This window comes from Mustela erminea, chromosome 14 (assembly GCF_009829155.1).
Source record: "Mustela erminea isolate mMusErm1 chromosome 14, mMusErm1.Pri, whole genome shotgun sequence".
NCBI classification, from domain to species: Eukaryota; Metazoa; Chordata; class Mammalia; order Carnivora; family Mustelidae; genus Mustela; species Mustela erminea.
Window position 1 is genome coordinate 73,361,927 of NC_045627.1, and position 17,873 is coordinate 73,379,799.

Sequence of the window (17,873 nt, forward strand, 5' to 3'; positions counted from 1 at the left end):
TATTACTTGTAGATATACCTAGGATATTTTTTTCCTGATGAGATTACTTATCATTATGAAATATCTGTCTTTTTTCTGTTATAACATTCCTGGTAATTTTTTTTTTTTAATGAATCTTATTTTATCCAGCTTCCTTGTTAATTGGTACTTACATTGTATATCTTTTGCCATTCTTTTACCTTTTTTGCATCTTTACATTTTAAAATGGTTTCTTATAGACAGCATGTAGATCTTGTTTTTAATCCTGGCAGTTTAAAAAAAATGTTTAATTTAAATTTTAGGTAGTTAGGGGCGCTTGGGTGGCTCAGTGGGTTAAGCCTCCGCCTTTGGCTCAAATTGTGATCCCAAGATCCTGGGATTGAGCCCCGCATCTGGCTCTGCTCAATGGGGAGCCTGCTTCCCCCTCCTCTCTGCCAGCCTCTCTGCCTACTTGTGATCCCGAGAAATAAAGCATTTAAAAAAAATTTTTAGGTAGTTAACATACAGTACAGTATGGGTTTCTGGAGTACAATTCAGTGATTCATCACTTAATTAAAACACCCAGTGTTCATCATAACATGTGTCCTTTGTAATTCCTATTACCCATCTATAGTCCATCCCACACCCACCTCCCTTTATCAACCCTCAGTTTGTTCTGTCTTGTTAAGAATCTTTTATGGCTTGTTTCCCTCCTTCTCTCTCTCTCTCTCTTTCTTTCTTAAGATTTTATTTATTTATTGAAGAGAGAGACAGCGAGAGCATGAGAGGGGAGAAGGTCAGAGGGAGCAGCAGACCGGTGGAGCTGGGAGTCCTATGCGGAACTGGATCCCCGGACTCCAAGATCATGACCTGAGCTGAGGCAGTTGCTGAACCAACTGAGCCACCCAGGCGCCCTCTCCTTTTTTTCTTCAACCCCTTCCCATATGTTCATCTGTTGTCTGTCTTAAATTCCACATATGGCTGAGATCCTGTTAATCCTAGAAGTTTGTGTCTTGCTTGAAGGGTCTGGACCATTTACATTATATAGTTTCTAATATGATTGGATTAAATCAGCCATCTATTTTCTATTTGTACCATATGTTATTCTTTTCCTCTTACTTCATGCCTTCTTTTAGATTGACTGTTTTTATAAGTTCCATTTTTCTCAGTTGTTGGCGTATTAGTTATATATGTCTTTGTTACTTTGCTTTTAGTATCTGCTCTAGTATTTACAGTACGTATCATAGCCGTCTGCATTCAAATAATATTATACCACTTCTTGTATGCCCTAGGAACATCACATAGAGGACTTTTACTTCTTCCATTTTTTGTGCAATTATTGTCATACCTTTTTATTCATATATTATAAATCCCATAATAATGCATTGCTCTTATTCTTGCTTTAAATTTTATCTTTTTTAAGCTTTTCACTTTGAACAAATTTGAGACTTACGGAAAAGTTGGAAAACCAGTACACAGGGTTCTCATATACCCCTTACCCAGCTTCCTCTGTTACTAACATTCTATATAACCATTATAAATTACATTGGGGGGCGCCTGGGTGGCTCAGTGGGTTGAAGCCTCTGCTTTCGGCTCAGGTCATGATCCCAGGGTCCTGGGATCGAGCCCCGCATCGGGCTCTCTGCTCAGCAGGGAGTTTGCTTCCTCCTCTCTCTCTGCCTGCTTGTGATCTCTGTCTGTCAAATAAATAAATTTTTAAAAAATTACATTGGTATAATACTGTGAACTACGAATTTTATTTAGATTTCACCAGTTTTTCCAGTAATGTCCTTTTTCTGTCCCAGAATCCCGCATTACATTTAATAGTCTATGTCTGTATTCTCCTCCAACCTGTAGAAAGATATTTGAAAGTCTTTCCTTTTCTTTTCTGATATTGATACTTGTGAAGAGTACTGCTCAGGTATTATGCAATAGATCACTCATTTTTTGGTTTATATTTTCTCATAACTAGTTTGAGATTATGTGTTTGGCAAGAATGCCACTGAGGTGATTATGGTGCTTTCCTCTTGAGTCACATCAAGAGCTACATGATGTTGATATGTCTCATTGCTGGTGATTTTTACCTTGGTTATGTGATTTTTGCTGTGCTGCTCTACTTTAAAGTTAATTTTTTCTTCTTTTTTTTTAAATTTTATTTTTTTAAGATTTTATTTATTTGACAGAGATCACAAGTAGGCAGAGAGTCAGGCAGAGAGAGAGAGAGGGAGGCAGACTCCCCTCTGAGCAGAGAGCCTGATGCAGGGCTTGATCCCAGGACCCTGAGACCATGACCTGAGTTGAAGGCAGAGGCTTTAACCCACTGAGCCACCCAGGCGCCCCTAATTTTTTTCTTCTTAATAATTACCCTAAGGAATGCTGGTTTTAGTTTATGCCAGTATCTTGTTTTTCCTTAATCTTTTGCTCCCTGATTTTAGCATTCATGGATGGATCTTGATCTTCCCTGAAACAATTAGTACTGTATTCTAATGGAGATTTTTAAAAAATTTCTCTCATTTCTTTTGCATTATGTAATCTTCTTCTATAGGGAGGAACTGTCCTTTCTCTCCCTCATATATTTATTTGTTCCATTACTTGATTTATATCATTTATTCTATTCTTTGGGTTCCAATTTAGTATGATTCTTACTATTTTATTGCCCAGTTCCACCTTTGGTTACTGTGGACTCTTTTAGGTTGGTTCCTGTGCCTTTGCCATGCCCTCATCCTTCTTTATTATCTTTTAAAGATATTACAAAATGTAAAACAAAACAAAAAACCTCTTTCATAGTTACCCATGAATTTACCATTTCTAGTACTTAACATCCTTTATATGTAAATCTGAATTTCTGTTTTCTTTTTTTCTGAAGAACTTCCTTTATATATATTGTAGTGTATGTATGCTCATAATGAATTCTCCAGGCTTTTGTTTGTCTCAAAGCCTTTTGATTTTATTTTTGAAAGCTATTTTTCTTAGTATAGAATTCTAGTTTGACAGCTTTCCTTTTCTTTTTTACCTTTTTCCTGTATTTTAAACTTCCTTCTCCTGTGTCTCTGGGTTTTATTTGGTTTTCTTTGTTTTTTTTTGTTTTTTTTTTTCTGGCTTGCTTACCTTTGGGCAACAGTTTTGCTATTATTCTTATCTTTGTTTCTGTGTCTTAGTTTTCTCTGTATATTTACAAAATATTTTTCTTTGTCCCTGGTTTCCAGCTGCTTGGAGTTTATGAGCTTGGATCTGTGGGTTTATGGTTTTCATCAAAGCTGGAGAGATTTAAACCGTTATTTCTTGAAATTTTCTTGATTTTGGCACCTTTGTTTTTTTATTCTGTGGATTTCTAACTACATGTATATTGTATCTCTTTATGTTACCTTTCAGGTCATTGATGTTGTATTCATTTTTTATGTGTGTTTTAGATTATTTCCTATTGCCTTTTTTTTTAGTGCTATATATAATTTCTTTTTCAGTGTCTAAATCTATTGTTAATGCCATGCACATGAAATTTTAATTTGAGATACTGTAGTTTTTTGAGATTTAGTCTTGATATATGGTCTTTATTTTTATAATATGGCTCTTTTGAGATATTCTTTTCTGATTCTTCTAACTTGGCAGGACTGAAATTCCAAAAACTTATCCACTATGAATGGCAGTTGTCAAAATCTCTGCTTGGCTCTTTTAGCTTCTACCTGCTGTTTTTCCCCTGGGCTCCTTGCAGTCTTCTCTCCCAGAAGTGTACTTTTGTAGTCAGTCAAAAATTTGAGTGGTATGTGTATGCAGATTTTGGTACTCCAGTCTTTGTGGTTTCCTCCTTTCCAGGATATGCAACCTTGAATTTCAGCCATTGTCATAGATCCTAGACCTTGCCCTCTGGCTTCTCAGGTCAGTAGGACTCTTAACTTTCTACTTGAGATTTATTTTCTGCTGCCAGATTTGTGAGTAACTTCATGGTAAAAGCCTTAACAAATGTGGATCATAGCCAGTATAATTTTTTATGTAAGTTATCTACTGTTCATAAGAAATTACTGTGAAGCATAGCTCTTAAAAATCACGCATTTACTACTGTCTTTGTTCATAATCAGGCACAACTTAGCTAGATCATCTGATTCAGGGTTTCCTCCCAAGATCTCTTACTCAAGGTGGTAGCCAGGGCTGGGGTGCCATCTTGAAGGCTTCTCTGGAAAAGGCTCCACATCTGAGCCCATGTGGTTGGTTTTAGGATTCATTTGCTTGCAGGGTGTTGAACTAAGGGCTTCAGCTGCTGTCTGTTGGCTGGAAACTGCCCTAACTTCTTTGCCACATGGATCTCTCCAGCATGGCAGCTTGCTTTATCAAAGAATGCAAGCTGAGAAGGCAGTAGAGAGAGTGGTAGCAAGATAAGAGCATAGTCTTTTGTAACCTAATCATAGATGTGACATCTCCTCACTGTTCTTATATTCTCTTCATTAGAAACATGTCACTGAGTTCACTGCACACTCAGGGGAGTGTTAATTATGCAGTGTATACAGTTATACATGAGATAGGGTTACTGGGGCCATCTTAAAAGTCTGCTTATCACAGTTCCCTTTTTGCAGGAGTTGAATTTGTTCTAGTTTTTGCTTTGAGTCTCTCCGCATACTTTTGTATAGTGTTATTAAAATAATTTATCCAGGGTGCCTGGGTGGCTCAGTCAGTTAAGCAACTGCCTTTGGCTCAGGTCATGATCCTGGAGTCCCAGGATTGAGTCCCACATTGGGCTCCCTGCTCAGTGGGGAGTCTGCTTCTTCTTCTTACCCTCCCCTACCTTATGCTCTCTCTCACTCTCAAATAAATAAAATTTAAAAATAAAATAATTTATTTAGTACTCCATTATTACCATTAGTCAGAAGACCAATATTTGACTCTTTAGTTCTTAACCCCAACTCCCTCTTGGGACAAAAATGTTCTAGTTGGGACAAAAATGTTCTATGATGACAATATTTTCTTACCTGTTTATTTTTTTCCCCTAATTAACCAAAAATTTTTACCTATATGTCTCACTGATATCTTAAATTCAGCATGATCAAAATATAACTCCTTACCAAACACTTCTCTTCCTTTTGGGTTCTGTTTTAATTACATCATTATTTTCTCTGTTCAAGATCTTGGAATTAGGACTTTTTTTCCTATATTCTAGATCGTGTCAGATGTGGCCTAATCACCAGACAGGTTGCTGGCCGACCAGTTTTTTTTGTCACCAGTTTGTCACAAGTTAACAACAAATGGAAAGTAAGCATTTAGAATCTTGTATCAAAAAAAAAAAAAAAATAGAATCTTGTATCAACAATGTGATATTGCTGGAACGTCCAAGAATGCAATTTTGTGTTTTACAGAATGTAGGTCCACAACCACCTGTGAAAAAAACAAAACTCCTCTATTGTATATAATTTACCACATCCCTATTGCTATTTCCATGTCTCTCAGTTGCTTGTGTAGGGGCCTGTTCATTCAACTGCTTTCGATTATTCACTGTAGGCCCTCATATTGTATTATTCAGGCTAATTGCAGTAGCTTCCTAATAGACTGTGCTTCCTAATTCTGCCTTCTCCAATCCATTCCTTCAAATCTGTGAGAAAATAGACTTTTAGAACAATGTTCTGCTTGCTCAGAAACTTTAAATTGTACCTTATTACTGATCAAAAAGGTCCATATTCCTTAGTTTGATATTTAGGATTCCAGATGTGTTTTCTTTTCCTTTCTCCCTCTAACATGTCCTGTGTTTCCGTTCACATATGCACATAGTTCCTCCTTGCCGCTCCAGACACTCTTTTTCCAGCTGTCTTTCCTTGCTTTACTTTTGTTTACAGCACTTAACACTTTCAGTGTTATTAACAATTACAGCACTTACCTTATTTTCTGATGCTTCCTTTGGTGCATACTAGAATGTAAGTAAGCTCCTTGAGAATAGACTTTATTTTGTTCACTGCTTAATTTCTAGTAGATACACAGTAAATTTTTGTTGAGTGATGAAGTGAATGAGATGGTCACCTTAAAGATAAAGAACTTTGATAATGAAAGGCCTTGAATATCTTTAAAGAATGGCTTCTTAATGTAAAATTTCATAAGCAGAGCCCTCTTTGGCTTCCATCAAATCATGTGTTATCTCCTACTAATTTTAAGTTTCACGGGATCAGGTTATTTAGTGTCTTGTACTCTTTTTGTATCTTCAGGGCCTAGTATTGTGCCTGGTAAAGAGAACATAAACATAGGAATTTTTTTCAGACTGATTGAATTAATGCTCTTAGAGCAGTAATTTATTTTCTGTTATGTTTTAGGGACAATAGTATATTCAGATGTTTGTATAGTAATGTCTCTTCATTCTGGTTAAACCCCACACATTTAGTTTGTCACTTATTTAATCAAGTATTTGTTAAGCTACTCTGAGCAAAGCCACATATAAAATATTTTTAACGATTACTGATCTTTCTAAAATAAGATGTGGAAAAACTAGAAACTTAGAAAAGTTCCAAATATTCCTCAGGAATTTGGTACTTAAATGCATTTTAATAACTTGCAGTCTCCAGAAGGGGAAATTTTTTTTTCCTCCTCCCAGAATCACTCTTCTGTTGTTTGATGAACATTAGTTTTATATCTCAACTGACTTCTAGATATCAGGCATCCTGTGTCCCACTTCTTTTTGCATGTGTAACACTTCCTGTATTACAAAATGAAAATGGGTTTAATATATAAGAGTAACCTGGCAGGCTATATTGCTCAGAGAAATAGCAGGAAGAATCCCAACAAGAGTCTAGACAGTGTTGTCACCTTTGAGAAGGAATATGTCCAGTTTGCTTCATTGTCTGGATATACGGTAACATCATGCTTAAAAAGTCTTGGCTATAGTGTGCAACCTTTGCCTCCTCTAAAGACAAGGCAAAAAGAGAATAAGTTTTTCAAAATGGAATTAATTTAGACTTTAGAAACTTCCATAGAGGAAAAAAAAAAAACATTTTACTAAGATACGTTGAAGATTATCCATCTAACACAAATTTAAGTAATGGCTTTTTCTGGTTTTATGCCATGGTTTAGTTTAAGGCATGTCCAAAGCAGGAGCTTGGGCCAGAGACTTTTTTTTTAATCTTTTTATTGATACATCATAAATGTACAACCGAAGACTTTGTAAACTGTATAGTATCAGTATCCAAATTAAAAAAGTAGAACAGTAAGACCACCCATGAGATCCCTCTATCAGTCACTATTCCCATGAAGAGTAAACTTAGCATACAGACTTCTTCTAACAGTTAATTTTCTTTGTTTTTATATAAATGGATCCTTAATCTGTATATGTTTTTGTGTTTGAATTCTCCTCTTGGCATTATTCATCATAATTGTGTATGTAGTTAGAGATAGTTTATTCTTGTTATTGCATAATATCCTCATTGTGTGAGTGTGCCACTATTTACTTATCCATTCTGTTGTTCGGTACTTTTTTTTTTTTTTAAAGATTTTTATTTATTTATTTGACAGAGAGAGATTACAAGTAGGCAGAGAGGCAGGCAGAGAGAGAAGAAGGGAAGCAGGCTCCCTGCTGAGCAGAGAGCCCGATGTGAGACTTGATCCCAGGACCCTGAGATCATGACCTGAGCTGAAGGCAGCGGCTTAACCCACTGAGCCACCCAGGCGCCCTGTTGTTTGGTACTTTGTAATTTGGAGCTAATATAAATAGTGCTACTGTGTTACTGTTATATAAGTCTCTTGGTAAATATATGGACTAATTTCTGTTGAATATATCCCTAACAAAAGAATTGGAGTCTATGATTTTCTTGCCTCCCTGATTACCTCTTATTATTTCTTCTCCTTCTTCCTTCTTTCTTTCTCTCTCTCTTCCTCTATCCCTCCCTTCTATCTTCTTGTCTTTGTTTCTTTTTTTTTTTTTTTTAAGATTTTATTTATTTATTTGACAGAGAGAGATCACAAGTAGACAGAGAGGCAGGCAGAGAGAGAGAGAGGAGGAAGCAGGCTCCCTGCTGAGCAGAGAGCCTGATGCGGGACACGATCCCAGCACCCTGAGATCATGACCTGAGCCGAAGGCAGCGGCTCAACCCACTGAGCCACCCAGGCGCCCCTTGTCTTTGTTTCTGACCATCTTTTTAAATCTAGCTTTTCCTAATCCACCCAGCCAGAATCTTCCTTCCCTATTTGCCCATCACTTTTTTTTTTTTTTTTTTTAAAGTAATCTCTATATCCAGTTTGGGGCTTGAACCTACAATCTTGAAATCAAGACTTGCATGCTCCAGTGATAGCCAGCCAGGTGCTCCCTACCCATCACTTTGTTATGTGTTTATACCTCCTACTTTAAAATTTTTTTTTTCTAAGTAAACTCCACAAACTCATAACTCTGAGATTAAGCCTTGAGCTGAGATCAAGAGTCAGATGTTTAACTGACAAGCCACCCAGGTGCCCCTATGTCCTTCCTACTTTATGTTTACAGGATCCTACTTGCATATGTTTTTATGTAGATCTTAATTTTCCAGGATAGAGTTTGTTTTTTGAGGGAAAACATTATCACATTATTATTGCTTTTCCATTAGGCTCCCTTATATCCTATAAGATTCTTTCAAAATACCACCACCATCACTACATCCTATTCGAATGGCTAAAATCCAAAACACTAACAACACTAAATGTAGATGCAAACTCTTACTTGTCACTGGTGAGAATGCACAATGGTATAGACACTTGGAAGACAGTTGGCAAATTCTTTCAAAGCTAAATGTAGTCTTACCATTACAGTCCATCAGTCATGCTCCTAGTTATTTACCCAAATGAGTTGAAAACATGTCCATACAAAAAACTGAACACAAAATGTTTTTAGCAGTTTTATTCATAATTGTTAAAAATTGAAAGCAGCCAAGATATCATTCAGTAAATGAATGGGTAAACAAACTGTGGTACAACCATACAATGGAATATTGTTCAGTGATAAATGAACTATCAAGCTACTAAAAGACATAGAGGAACCTTAAGTGCATATTGTTGAATGAAAGAAGCCAATCTGAAAAAGTCTACATCTTATGTGATTCCAACTATATATTGACATTCTGACAAAGGCAAAAGTAAAAGATCAGTGGTGGCTAGGGGCTCTGGGAGGGGGAAAGAGTGGTGAATGTGTAGGTGGAACACAGGATTTTTAGGCTAGTTTTTTTTTTTTTTAAGACTTTATTTATTTATTTGAGGGAAAGAGTGAGGGAGAGGGTGAGAAAATCTGAAGCAGGCTCTGCACTGAGCACAAAGCTCAATGTGGGGCTAGATCCCCCATGAGATCATGACCTGAGCTGAAACCAGAGTTGGATGCTTAACTGACTGAGTCACCCAGGTGCCCCTTCTATATGATACCTGTAATGATGGGTACACCATATTATATATTTATCAAGGCCCCTAGAATTGGGCAACACAAAGAGTAAATGCTAATATAAAATATGAACTTTCAGTTAATAATATTAATTTATCAATTGTAACAATGTGCCACTTAATGGAAGATGTTAATAGGAGAAACTGTGTGCAGCGAAAAGGATCTAGGGGATCTCTCTGTGCTTTCTGGGTAGTTTTTCTGTAAACCTGGAACTACTATAAAAACAATAATAAACACTCTTATTACAATTACCACTCATTTCTTAGTCAAAGCTGAACTCTTCATCTTAGCCTACAATACTTTAAGTGGATCTGATCCACTTTCTTTCTTTCTTTCTTTCTTCCTTCCTTCCTTCCTTCCTTCCTTCCTTCCTTCCTTCCTTTCTTTCTTTTCTTTCCTTCTTTCCTTCCTTCCTTCCTTCCTTCCTTCCTTCCTTTCTTTCTTTTCTTTCCTTCTTTCCTTCCTTCCTTCCTTCCTTCCTTCCTTCCTTCCTTCCTTTCTTTCTTTTCTTTCCTTCTTTCCTTCCTTCCTTCCTTCCTTCCTTCCTTCCTTCCTTTCTTTTCTTTCTGATTTATTTATTCCAGACAGAGAATGAATGAGAAACACGCAGGAGTTTGAGAGTGCGGGAGCATGTAGGAGCAGGGGAAGGGTCAGAGGGACAGGGAGAGGGAGAGAGAATCCTGAAGCACAGGCCTGTTTGCAAATGGTACTTCATCAGCATTTCTTTCCCTTTTACTTATTACCAGTACCTTCACTCTCTTTCCCCATGGCACTTTTTTATTTTTATCTTGCTTTATTTTCTTTGATAGCTCTTAATACTTCCTCGCTTGATTACTTGTTAATTTGTTTTTTTCCTTATTAAAATACAAGTTCTATGAAGGCAGGCATTTTATCTTTTTTTTTTTCTCTTACTGTATCCTCATCCTCTGGGATAGTGTCTAGTAAGTGTTTCATAAGCATTTGTAGAGTGGATAAATGAATGAATCTATGTTCTCTCTGTAGGCAAATGTGTGGAAAGTCAAATATAAAATCAAAAGATTGCTTATTGAATGTGGAATATGAGTCATAAGATGCGTAATATTAATGGCTGATGTTAACAGTATGATAGTATGATGCATTGGTTTTCAATAAAAGATGTATCTGCTCCATAGATGGGGAACTTCTGTTATGGGTCAGAAAATGCTCTTCTGTGAACAGTGTAGGAGAGACTGCTAGTGTTTACCTCTTTGAATCTCCCTTTTTTCTCTTTGAATAAAAAAATGTACAAAATGAAGGAAAATACAAAATACAAATGTATATACAAAATACAAAATACAAATGTATAAAGTAGGAAATAAAAACCACTGTTAAACCCATTCAGAGGCAAGTCACTTTTAAACCTTAGTTACTGTCTTTGAGAACCATTTGGGATGGATTTACATATTGTTTTGTTTTATCATATTTGAATCATATGTGGTGAAACATGTTTAAAAGTACTATGTAGCTGGACAGAGTATAGAAATAACAAGTTGTGTATAAGTATTTCATGAACTGCTTATATATTTAATATTTAAATTACTTACAAATTATAATGTAGGCTCTTATCTGACACAATGTCTAATACAGAATTTGTCATATATTCACAATTTTCAAATGTTTCTAATTATTTGACTATGGACAAGAGGAGCTTGGGCAGTTATAAGTATTAACTCCAAAGAAAAGAGATCTTAAACACTTCCCTCCACCAACATTAAAAATGTTTTGTTAATTGCATTAAATACAAAGTTTTGGATTAGTTTTGAAAATATTTTAGATTTTTATGGGAACTGTGTATAAATTATAAACTTCCCTGAAGTTTCTTAGACTTTTTCTTTGGACTGAACAAAATCTATTCTGAAAATGTTCTTCGTGGTTCCTAAAATTTATATGTAGATTTTGGGGAAAGCCTAAAATAACTTTCAGATTTTATTCCCAATAATATATGTAATTTCATTTTGAGTGTACTGTATTTCAGGGACTAACAGACCAGATTTTAAAATCATGTTATTTTTTTCTGTGCTGTTAAAAAAATTAAATCACATTTCCTGAGTTTTAAGCATTTTCAGAATATTTAGGGATTACTAAATTGTGAGAAAGAAGTATTAGTGTTATTAGGTGATGCTATTCCTAATGTGTCACTATTACCATGATATCCTGACTTTGCAGAGAGTTGTATTGCTGGAGGATAACTTTCAGGAGAGAATATATGTTTAAAATAATCCAGTTGCCATGTGGTGATTTACACAAATCAAAGTTTAACTTAATTGACTCTTGATGATTATATTTTGCTTTTTAAAAACACTTCTTAGTTTTAGTATTAGGTAGTCATATGCAAATTTCTGTCCTAAAATGTTAGTAACTAATTTGTTTTTATGGTCAGAGATGTCATACTGGCATCCTGAATACTGAAAAAAGCCCACAAACACGTTCAGTAACACAGTGTTTTGTTCTGTTTTAACCTAAGAACTAGTTGTTAGCATTTTAGCATTTGAAGATTTTATTTGAAGATCTAGATTTCCAGCTTCGTTTGAAAAATGTGAGGATTGGACAGTATTGAACTTTCTTATTCCAACGTAGCAGTGATTCTCAACTGAGAGCAATTTTTGCAGTGTTGTGACAGAGGACATTTGTTAATGTCTAGAGACAGTTTTGATTGTTATTATTTGGGAGGTGCTATTGGCATCTAATGAGTAAAGGCTGGGGGTGCTGCTTATGCATAACCCCGACAGCCTCATTTAGCAAAGAATTACCCAGTCCAAAATGTCATAGTACTGAAGTTCCAAGTCCTGCAATATAGTGGTAATGGATCTGAGTTGAATCCTAGCTGTTCCAAATGGGTAAAGTTAGTCATAGTCTTCTTCCAGTTTGTTTTATTTACTTGCCTCAACTCTGTACACTTTTGGGCTTGTGTATCTTTCTTTAGAGTAGTGGAAGTTATTTTCGTAGGTACTAAATTTCAAATATTATTTTTTAGAAAAGATGATGGCAAATTTTAAAAAGTATTTTATTCCCTCTGGCTTGAAAAGTATTAAATCCAAATTTTATCTTCCCCAGTTATCTTCTTTTATTCTTTAAGTTAACATGAGGCTATGTACTAAGCACTGTACTAGATACAGAGATAAATAGGTATATAAACTTTAATGATTGTTATGTTTTGGAGAATTGTTCCATTTACCATTATGTAATTTAAAGTGAGTTTTTTTAAAACAACATGTGGTTGAGTCTTTTTTCTTTTATCCTCTCTGACAGTCTCTCGTTTTTTATTTGGTGCATTTAGATTATTTACATTTACAGTGTTTACTGATGAGTTGGATAAATTTCAGTTATATTTGTAACTATTATTATTAGCTGAACTTCTTTTTATTGTTCATCTTTTTTTTTTTTGCCTTATCTGGTTTTAATTGAGCATTTTATTCATTTTCTCTCTTAACCTATTGCTTATACTTCTTTTAATTTTATTTGTATATATGTGGTCATCCTGGTATTTACAGTATGCATTTGTAGCTGATTTTAAGTCTGCTTTCCCATAATGCTGTACCAGTTCATATGGGTAGTGTGGTTACCTTAAAACAGAATATTCCCAGTTCCTCCCTTTTGTCCCTTATAACATTGCTGTCATTCATTTATCCTTAATCTGTAATCATCTAATATATTGTTGCTACTAATACTTTGAACAAACCAATATCTTTTAGATCAATTAAGAGTAAGAAAATACTTGGGGCACCCGTGTAGCTCAGTCCGTTAAGCATCTGCCTTTAGCTCAGGTCATAATCCCAGCTGGGGTCCTGGGATCAAGTCCCGCATTGGGTTTCCTGCTCAAAGGAGAGTCTGCTTCTTCCTCTGCTCCTTCCTCCCCCGAGTGTGCTCCCTCTCTGCTCTCTCTCTAGAAAAAATAAATAAGTCTTTAAAAAAAAAAAAAAAGTGAGAAATTATTTTACCTTTATTACTTCTCCAATGCTCTTCTTTTATATAGATCCAAGTTTCTAACCTATATCATTTTCCTTCTTTTTGAAGAACTTCTTTTAGTATTCTTGTAAGCCAGGTCTGCTGGTGGCAAACTCCCTCAATTTTTGTTTGTCTGAGAAAGTCTATTTTTCTTTTACTTGGAAGGATAATTTCATTGGATACAGACTTTAGGTTGGTTGGGTTTGGGTTTTCTTTTCTTTCAAGACTTTAAATATTTCATTGCATTCTCTGTTTGCTTACATGCTTTTCTGAAGAGAAGTCTGAATATATGGTTTTTATCCTTGTTTCTTCAAAAGTAAGGTGCTTTTATCCTCTAACTTCTTCCAAAATTTTGTCTTTGCCTTTGATTTTCTGCAGTTTGAATATGCAATGCCTAGGGAAAAACAGGAAAGGATTTTTCTTCTGTCTTCACCCTGAGAACCTGGGTGGTAAAGCACAAGGGTCCAATTTCTCCACCTCCTTGCCAACATTTGTTATTTTCTGTTTTTTTGATTATAGCCATTCTAGTGGGTGTGAAGTGGTATCTCATTGTGGTTTTGATTTGATTATTATAATGGTTAGTGATGTCGTGCATCTTTTCATGTATTCATTGGCCATTTGTATATTTTTTTGGAGAAATGTCTATTGAAGTTCTTTAACCATTTATAAATTGGGGACTTGTTGAATTGTAAGAGTTCTTTTATTTTGGACATTAATCCTTTAGTAGATACAGGATTTGCAAATATTTTCTCCCTTCTGTGGGTTGTCTTTTCATTCTTTTGATAGTGTCCTTTGATGAATATACGTTTTTAATTTGGATGAAATTCATTTTACCTGTTTTTTCTTTGTTGCCTGTGTTTATAGTAATACGGCTTAATAATGTGCCCTAGACGCATTTTTTTTTCAGTAACATGTGCTTTATTTGCTTATCTTACTTTTTCAGTATTTATAACTAATGCCTTTGGAAAAAAAGGGAAGTCATGAGAGAACCAATGTAGCTGTTACAAATTACAAAGTTCTTGAACAGTATGTTCAAATAAAGAATTCTGCAAGGAAGAGTGTTGCAGAATAACACTAAGAATAATCGAAATTGCCAGTACAACTCTTTCATCTAGAATGTGGAGAAATATACCTTATTTTCTATCCTTGTGGAGTACTATTAAAATCTAGAAGCAGTTTTTCATTGATTATCTCACTTTGTATATTTATATAAAATCAGAACATATGCCTATTTGAGATTTTATATATATATTTTGAGGTAGAAGGTGACTGTCAAATTGAATTCAAGATGAATCTAATATATTACTGTGTTGAATTTGGTTAAAAAAATTAGTGAGCGCTACTTAAAATATGGAATACACAAACATAAATGTGGTTGAATTGGTTATTTAAAACTACATATGTAGTATTAGTTGGCGGTCATTTATATTTTTAACTTTATCAGATGTCATTTTCTTCTTTTTTTATTGAAGTATAATCGACAGATTACATTAGTTCTAGGCGTACAACATAATGATTCAGTATTTTAAGATGTCCTTTTCTAATAAGTTTTAGAGCTTGTGTTTGATTTTTACATTTTCCAGAAAGGTATAATTATGATATAGAAAATGAAGGGTTGTTTTTTTTTTTCTTTCCTTCAGTATTACTTAATGTATTCTTTAACAATTCTTGTTAAATTTTTATGTTGGCCAATTTTACAGGTGAATTATGTAACCTCATTACGCTGGATGTAGCTCACAATCAACTTGAACACCTCCCAAAGGAGATTGGAAACTGCACACAGATAACCAACCTTGACTTGCAGCACAATGAACTGCTAGACCTCCCAGATACTATAGGTATGCATTATATCGATAGTCATTTATAGCTACCTGAACATTAAAAAGACTATTTTTGGTACATTTCTATAATAAAAGTTAAAAGATTAAAATTCACTATTGTCAAAATAGCAAGACTTTTTATTTCCATTTCTAAGTAGGTTTTAGGAAATGAATTTGATCAGATTATAAAGAAGACAGAATTTGGAAGTATTGAATATTGAGTATATATTTTATTATAACTGTTTAAATTGCAGAATGGGTGCATTTTTGTTTTTGCTTATTTCAGAATGTTGCATGCTATTATATAGGGTGTGGTCCCTTCTTTGCTAAAGCAAACATACTGAAAAAATAAAACCACTGCTGTTTAGTCTTTAAAACATGGGCAGTGTAACTTAAAGCTTGTTCATTTCCACTGTTGAAGGGTCTAAGAGAAGAGATGCCTTGAAGTAGAAAATGTGTTTCAAAGACTTAGCCAGACTCAAAAAATTGAAGTGTCCTACTGTGAAATGTTCTGTATTTACACAGTTTTATTTTTCTAAATGTCCATAAATTTATACAAACAGTAAAGCAACTTTTTAAAAGTTCGGACACCTTTTTAGTTACTGGTGTGTTACAGGATACTGTAATGTTTATTTAGGAAAATTACACCTGGACTTAATTTTTGTAATTGCAGTAATGAACATTTATGAGGTTTTTACTATATCATAAGAGGCCTAGAACGGTGATATCTTTCTCCAGAAGGATTTTTGTTTGTTTCTGTCAGGTACCTAAGTGACCACTTGAATCCATCTGTATCCTAAGGTTTGAAATTTTTCTGGTCCCCCACGTCATTCCCAGGTAGTCTGTAGACCGATTGGAGGACTATTTTACCTCTGGTTTACCCTTAGTGCTGGGTAGAGAACCCTGTAGTATCCCAGTTGGTACTGATTTCTAGACTTCCCACCCTTGGCTGGTTGTAGATTTTGACTCTAGGCAGAAAAACATGCCTTATCAGCTGTGTCTTCCAGTTAGAGAAGCACTCCTTAGGACAAAATTTTCTCCATTATGTGCTTATTTCTTGGGTTTCCAGCCGGTATCTGGCCTGGTAATTAGTCATTATCTTGTTAGCTCTCTGATTTTTGTTTTGGAAGCATATTTAACTTTTTTTGGTGGGAGGGTTTATCTGAATTAGCTAGTCTATCATTACTTGAAACAGAAGCAGTTATTAAGGAGTTTTTTAATATGTTACAATAAACTGTTCTAGGTTGCAGGACAACTAATCTGAGACTTCTTTAGGATATAGTAGCTATCCATTAGAACCTACATCTTCCTGATTCTTGGCTCAGTGTTCTTTATATCACATTACTGTTTGTAGTAGCAACAGACTAAGTATTCTAGTTATCTAGTTACCTGCATTAGATTTATTTCTGAAAGGCAAGATAGTGTACAACTTACAGTGAACTATTCTACTATATTCTTAAGAATTTTACCAGATTTCCTATATAAATAAAAAAAATCTGATTTCTGGATCAGTAGAGACTGCACCTAATTATTTCTTGCTTTTCTTTTCTTTTCTTTTTTTAAAGATTTTATTTATTTATTTGACGGAGAGAGGGAACACAAGCAGGGGGAGTGGGAGAGGGAGAAGCAGGCTTCCTGCTGAGCAGGGAGCCTGATGTGGGGCTCAATCCCAGGACCCTGGGATCATGACCTGAGCAGAAGGCATACATTTAAGGACTGAGCCACCCAAGTGCCCCCTTGCTTTTCTATTTTAAAATCTATTGAAATGGCCAGAATGAACAAAGAAAAGTGAACCTAGAAGAAAAAGAGCATAGAAAAGATATTTATTGCATTTATAAAACATGATCAGACTGGTGCAAAAAAAAGAAATAATACATTCCTTAGAAATACCTTTGCCATATAAAGTTCAATTTAATGGGAAATAACTGTGTAATAGAATGAACACATCCAAAGACCAAAATAGAGATGTGTAGGGTAAGTGTAAGAAGTCCATTAGAATCTAGAACAAAAAGGAAGAAGGATACAAAGTAAGTGATGAGGAGTCATGAGAGAATGGACTAGAAGTTCTAGAAAGAGAATAGAGCTAATATAATAAAGAAACTAAATGAAATATAATTCTACAGTCTTTCCCTGAACTTGACAAAACCCAGATAATGTGATTGATGTTCCAGAAGACATAATGAAAAAGATACATTCTAGTAGAAGTTTTAAAAATTAGATTTACTTAATTGCTTTGGATGTACCATATAGTGACATATAATGTTATAAAACCTGTTCTTTGTCTAGTTTCAGTTTCTGGGTAATGCTGGCCACATACAGTAAGGAGGAATGTGTTTCGTACTCTTCAGTTTGGGGAAACAATTTGTATAAAATTGGCATTATTTCTTTTTTTAATATGTGGTAAGATTTTTCAGTGAAGTCAGTGGGGCCAGGGTTTTTCTTTATAGGTATGCTTTTAAAAAAACATTTCAATTTTGGGGTGCCTTTTGGGCGGCAGACTGGATTTTGCAGCTACTCATGATGTCTCATGGTCCTGGGATCGAACCCTGTGTTGGTCAGAGTCTGCTTGAGGGTTCTCTGTTCCTTCCCCTGCGCTCTCTCTCTCTCAAATAAATAAATAAATTTTAAAAAATTTTTCAATTTCTTTAAGAGATTGTCACTTTTTTATTTTTAAAAGATTAATTTTAGAGAGGAGGTGGAGGGGCAGAGAGAGAGAGAGGGAGAGGGAGAGTCTTAAGCAGACCCTGCACTTAGCACGGAGCCTTACATGA

At 35.0% G+C, this 17,873-nt stretch overlaps 1 protein-coding gene across 2 annotated transcripts in view; it reads left to right on the plus strand.

The window, feature by feature from the left end:
- SHOC2 (SHOC2 leucine rich repeat scaffold protein) overlaps positions 1-17,873 on the plus strand; it is a 96,311-nt gene that overhangs the window by 53,582 nt on the left and 24,856 nt on the right. For both annotated transcript variants that reach the window (XM_032313885.1, XM_032313884.1), the window contains exon 3: positions 14,983-15,120. In XM_032313885.1, coding sequence (XP_032169776.1) covers positions 14,983-15,120 — 138 coding nt within the window. The remainder of the gene's footprint in view (positions 1-14,982; positions 15,121-17,873) is intronic.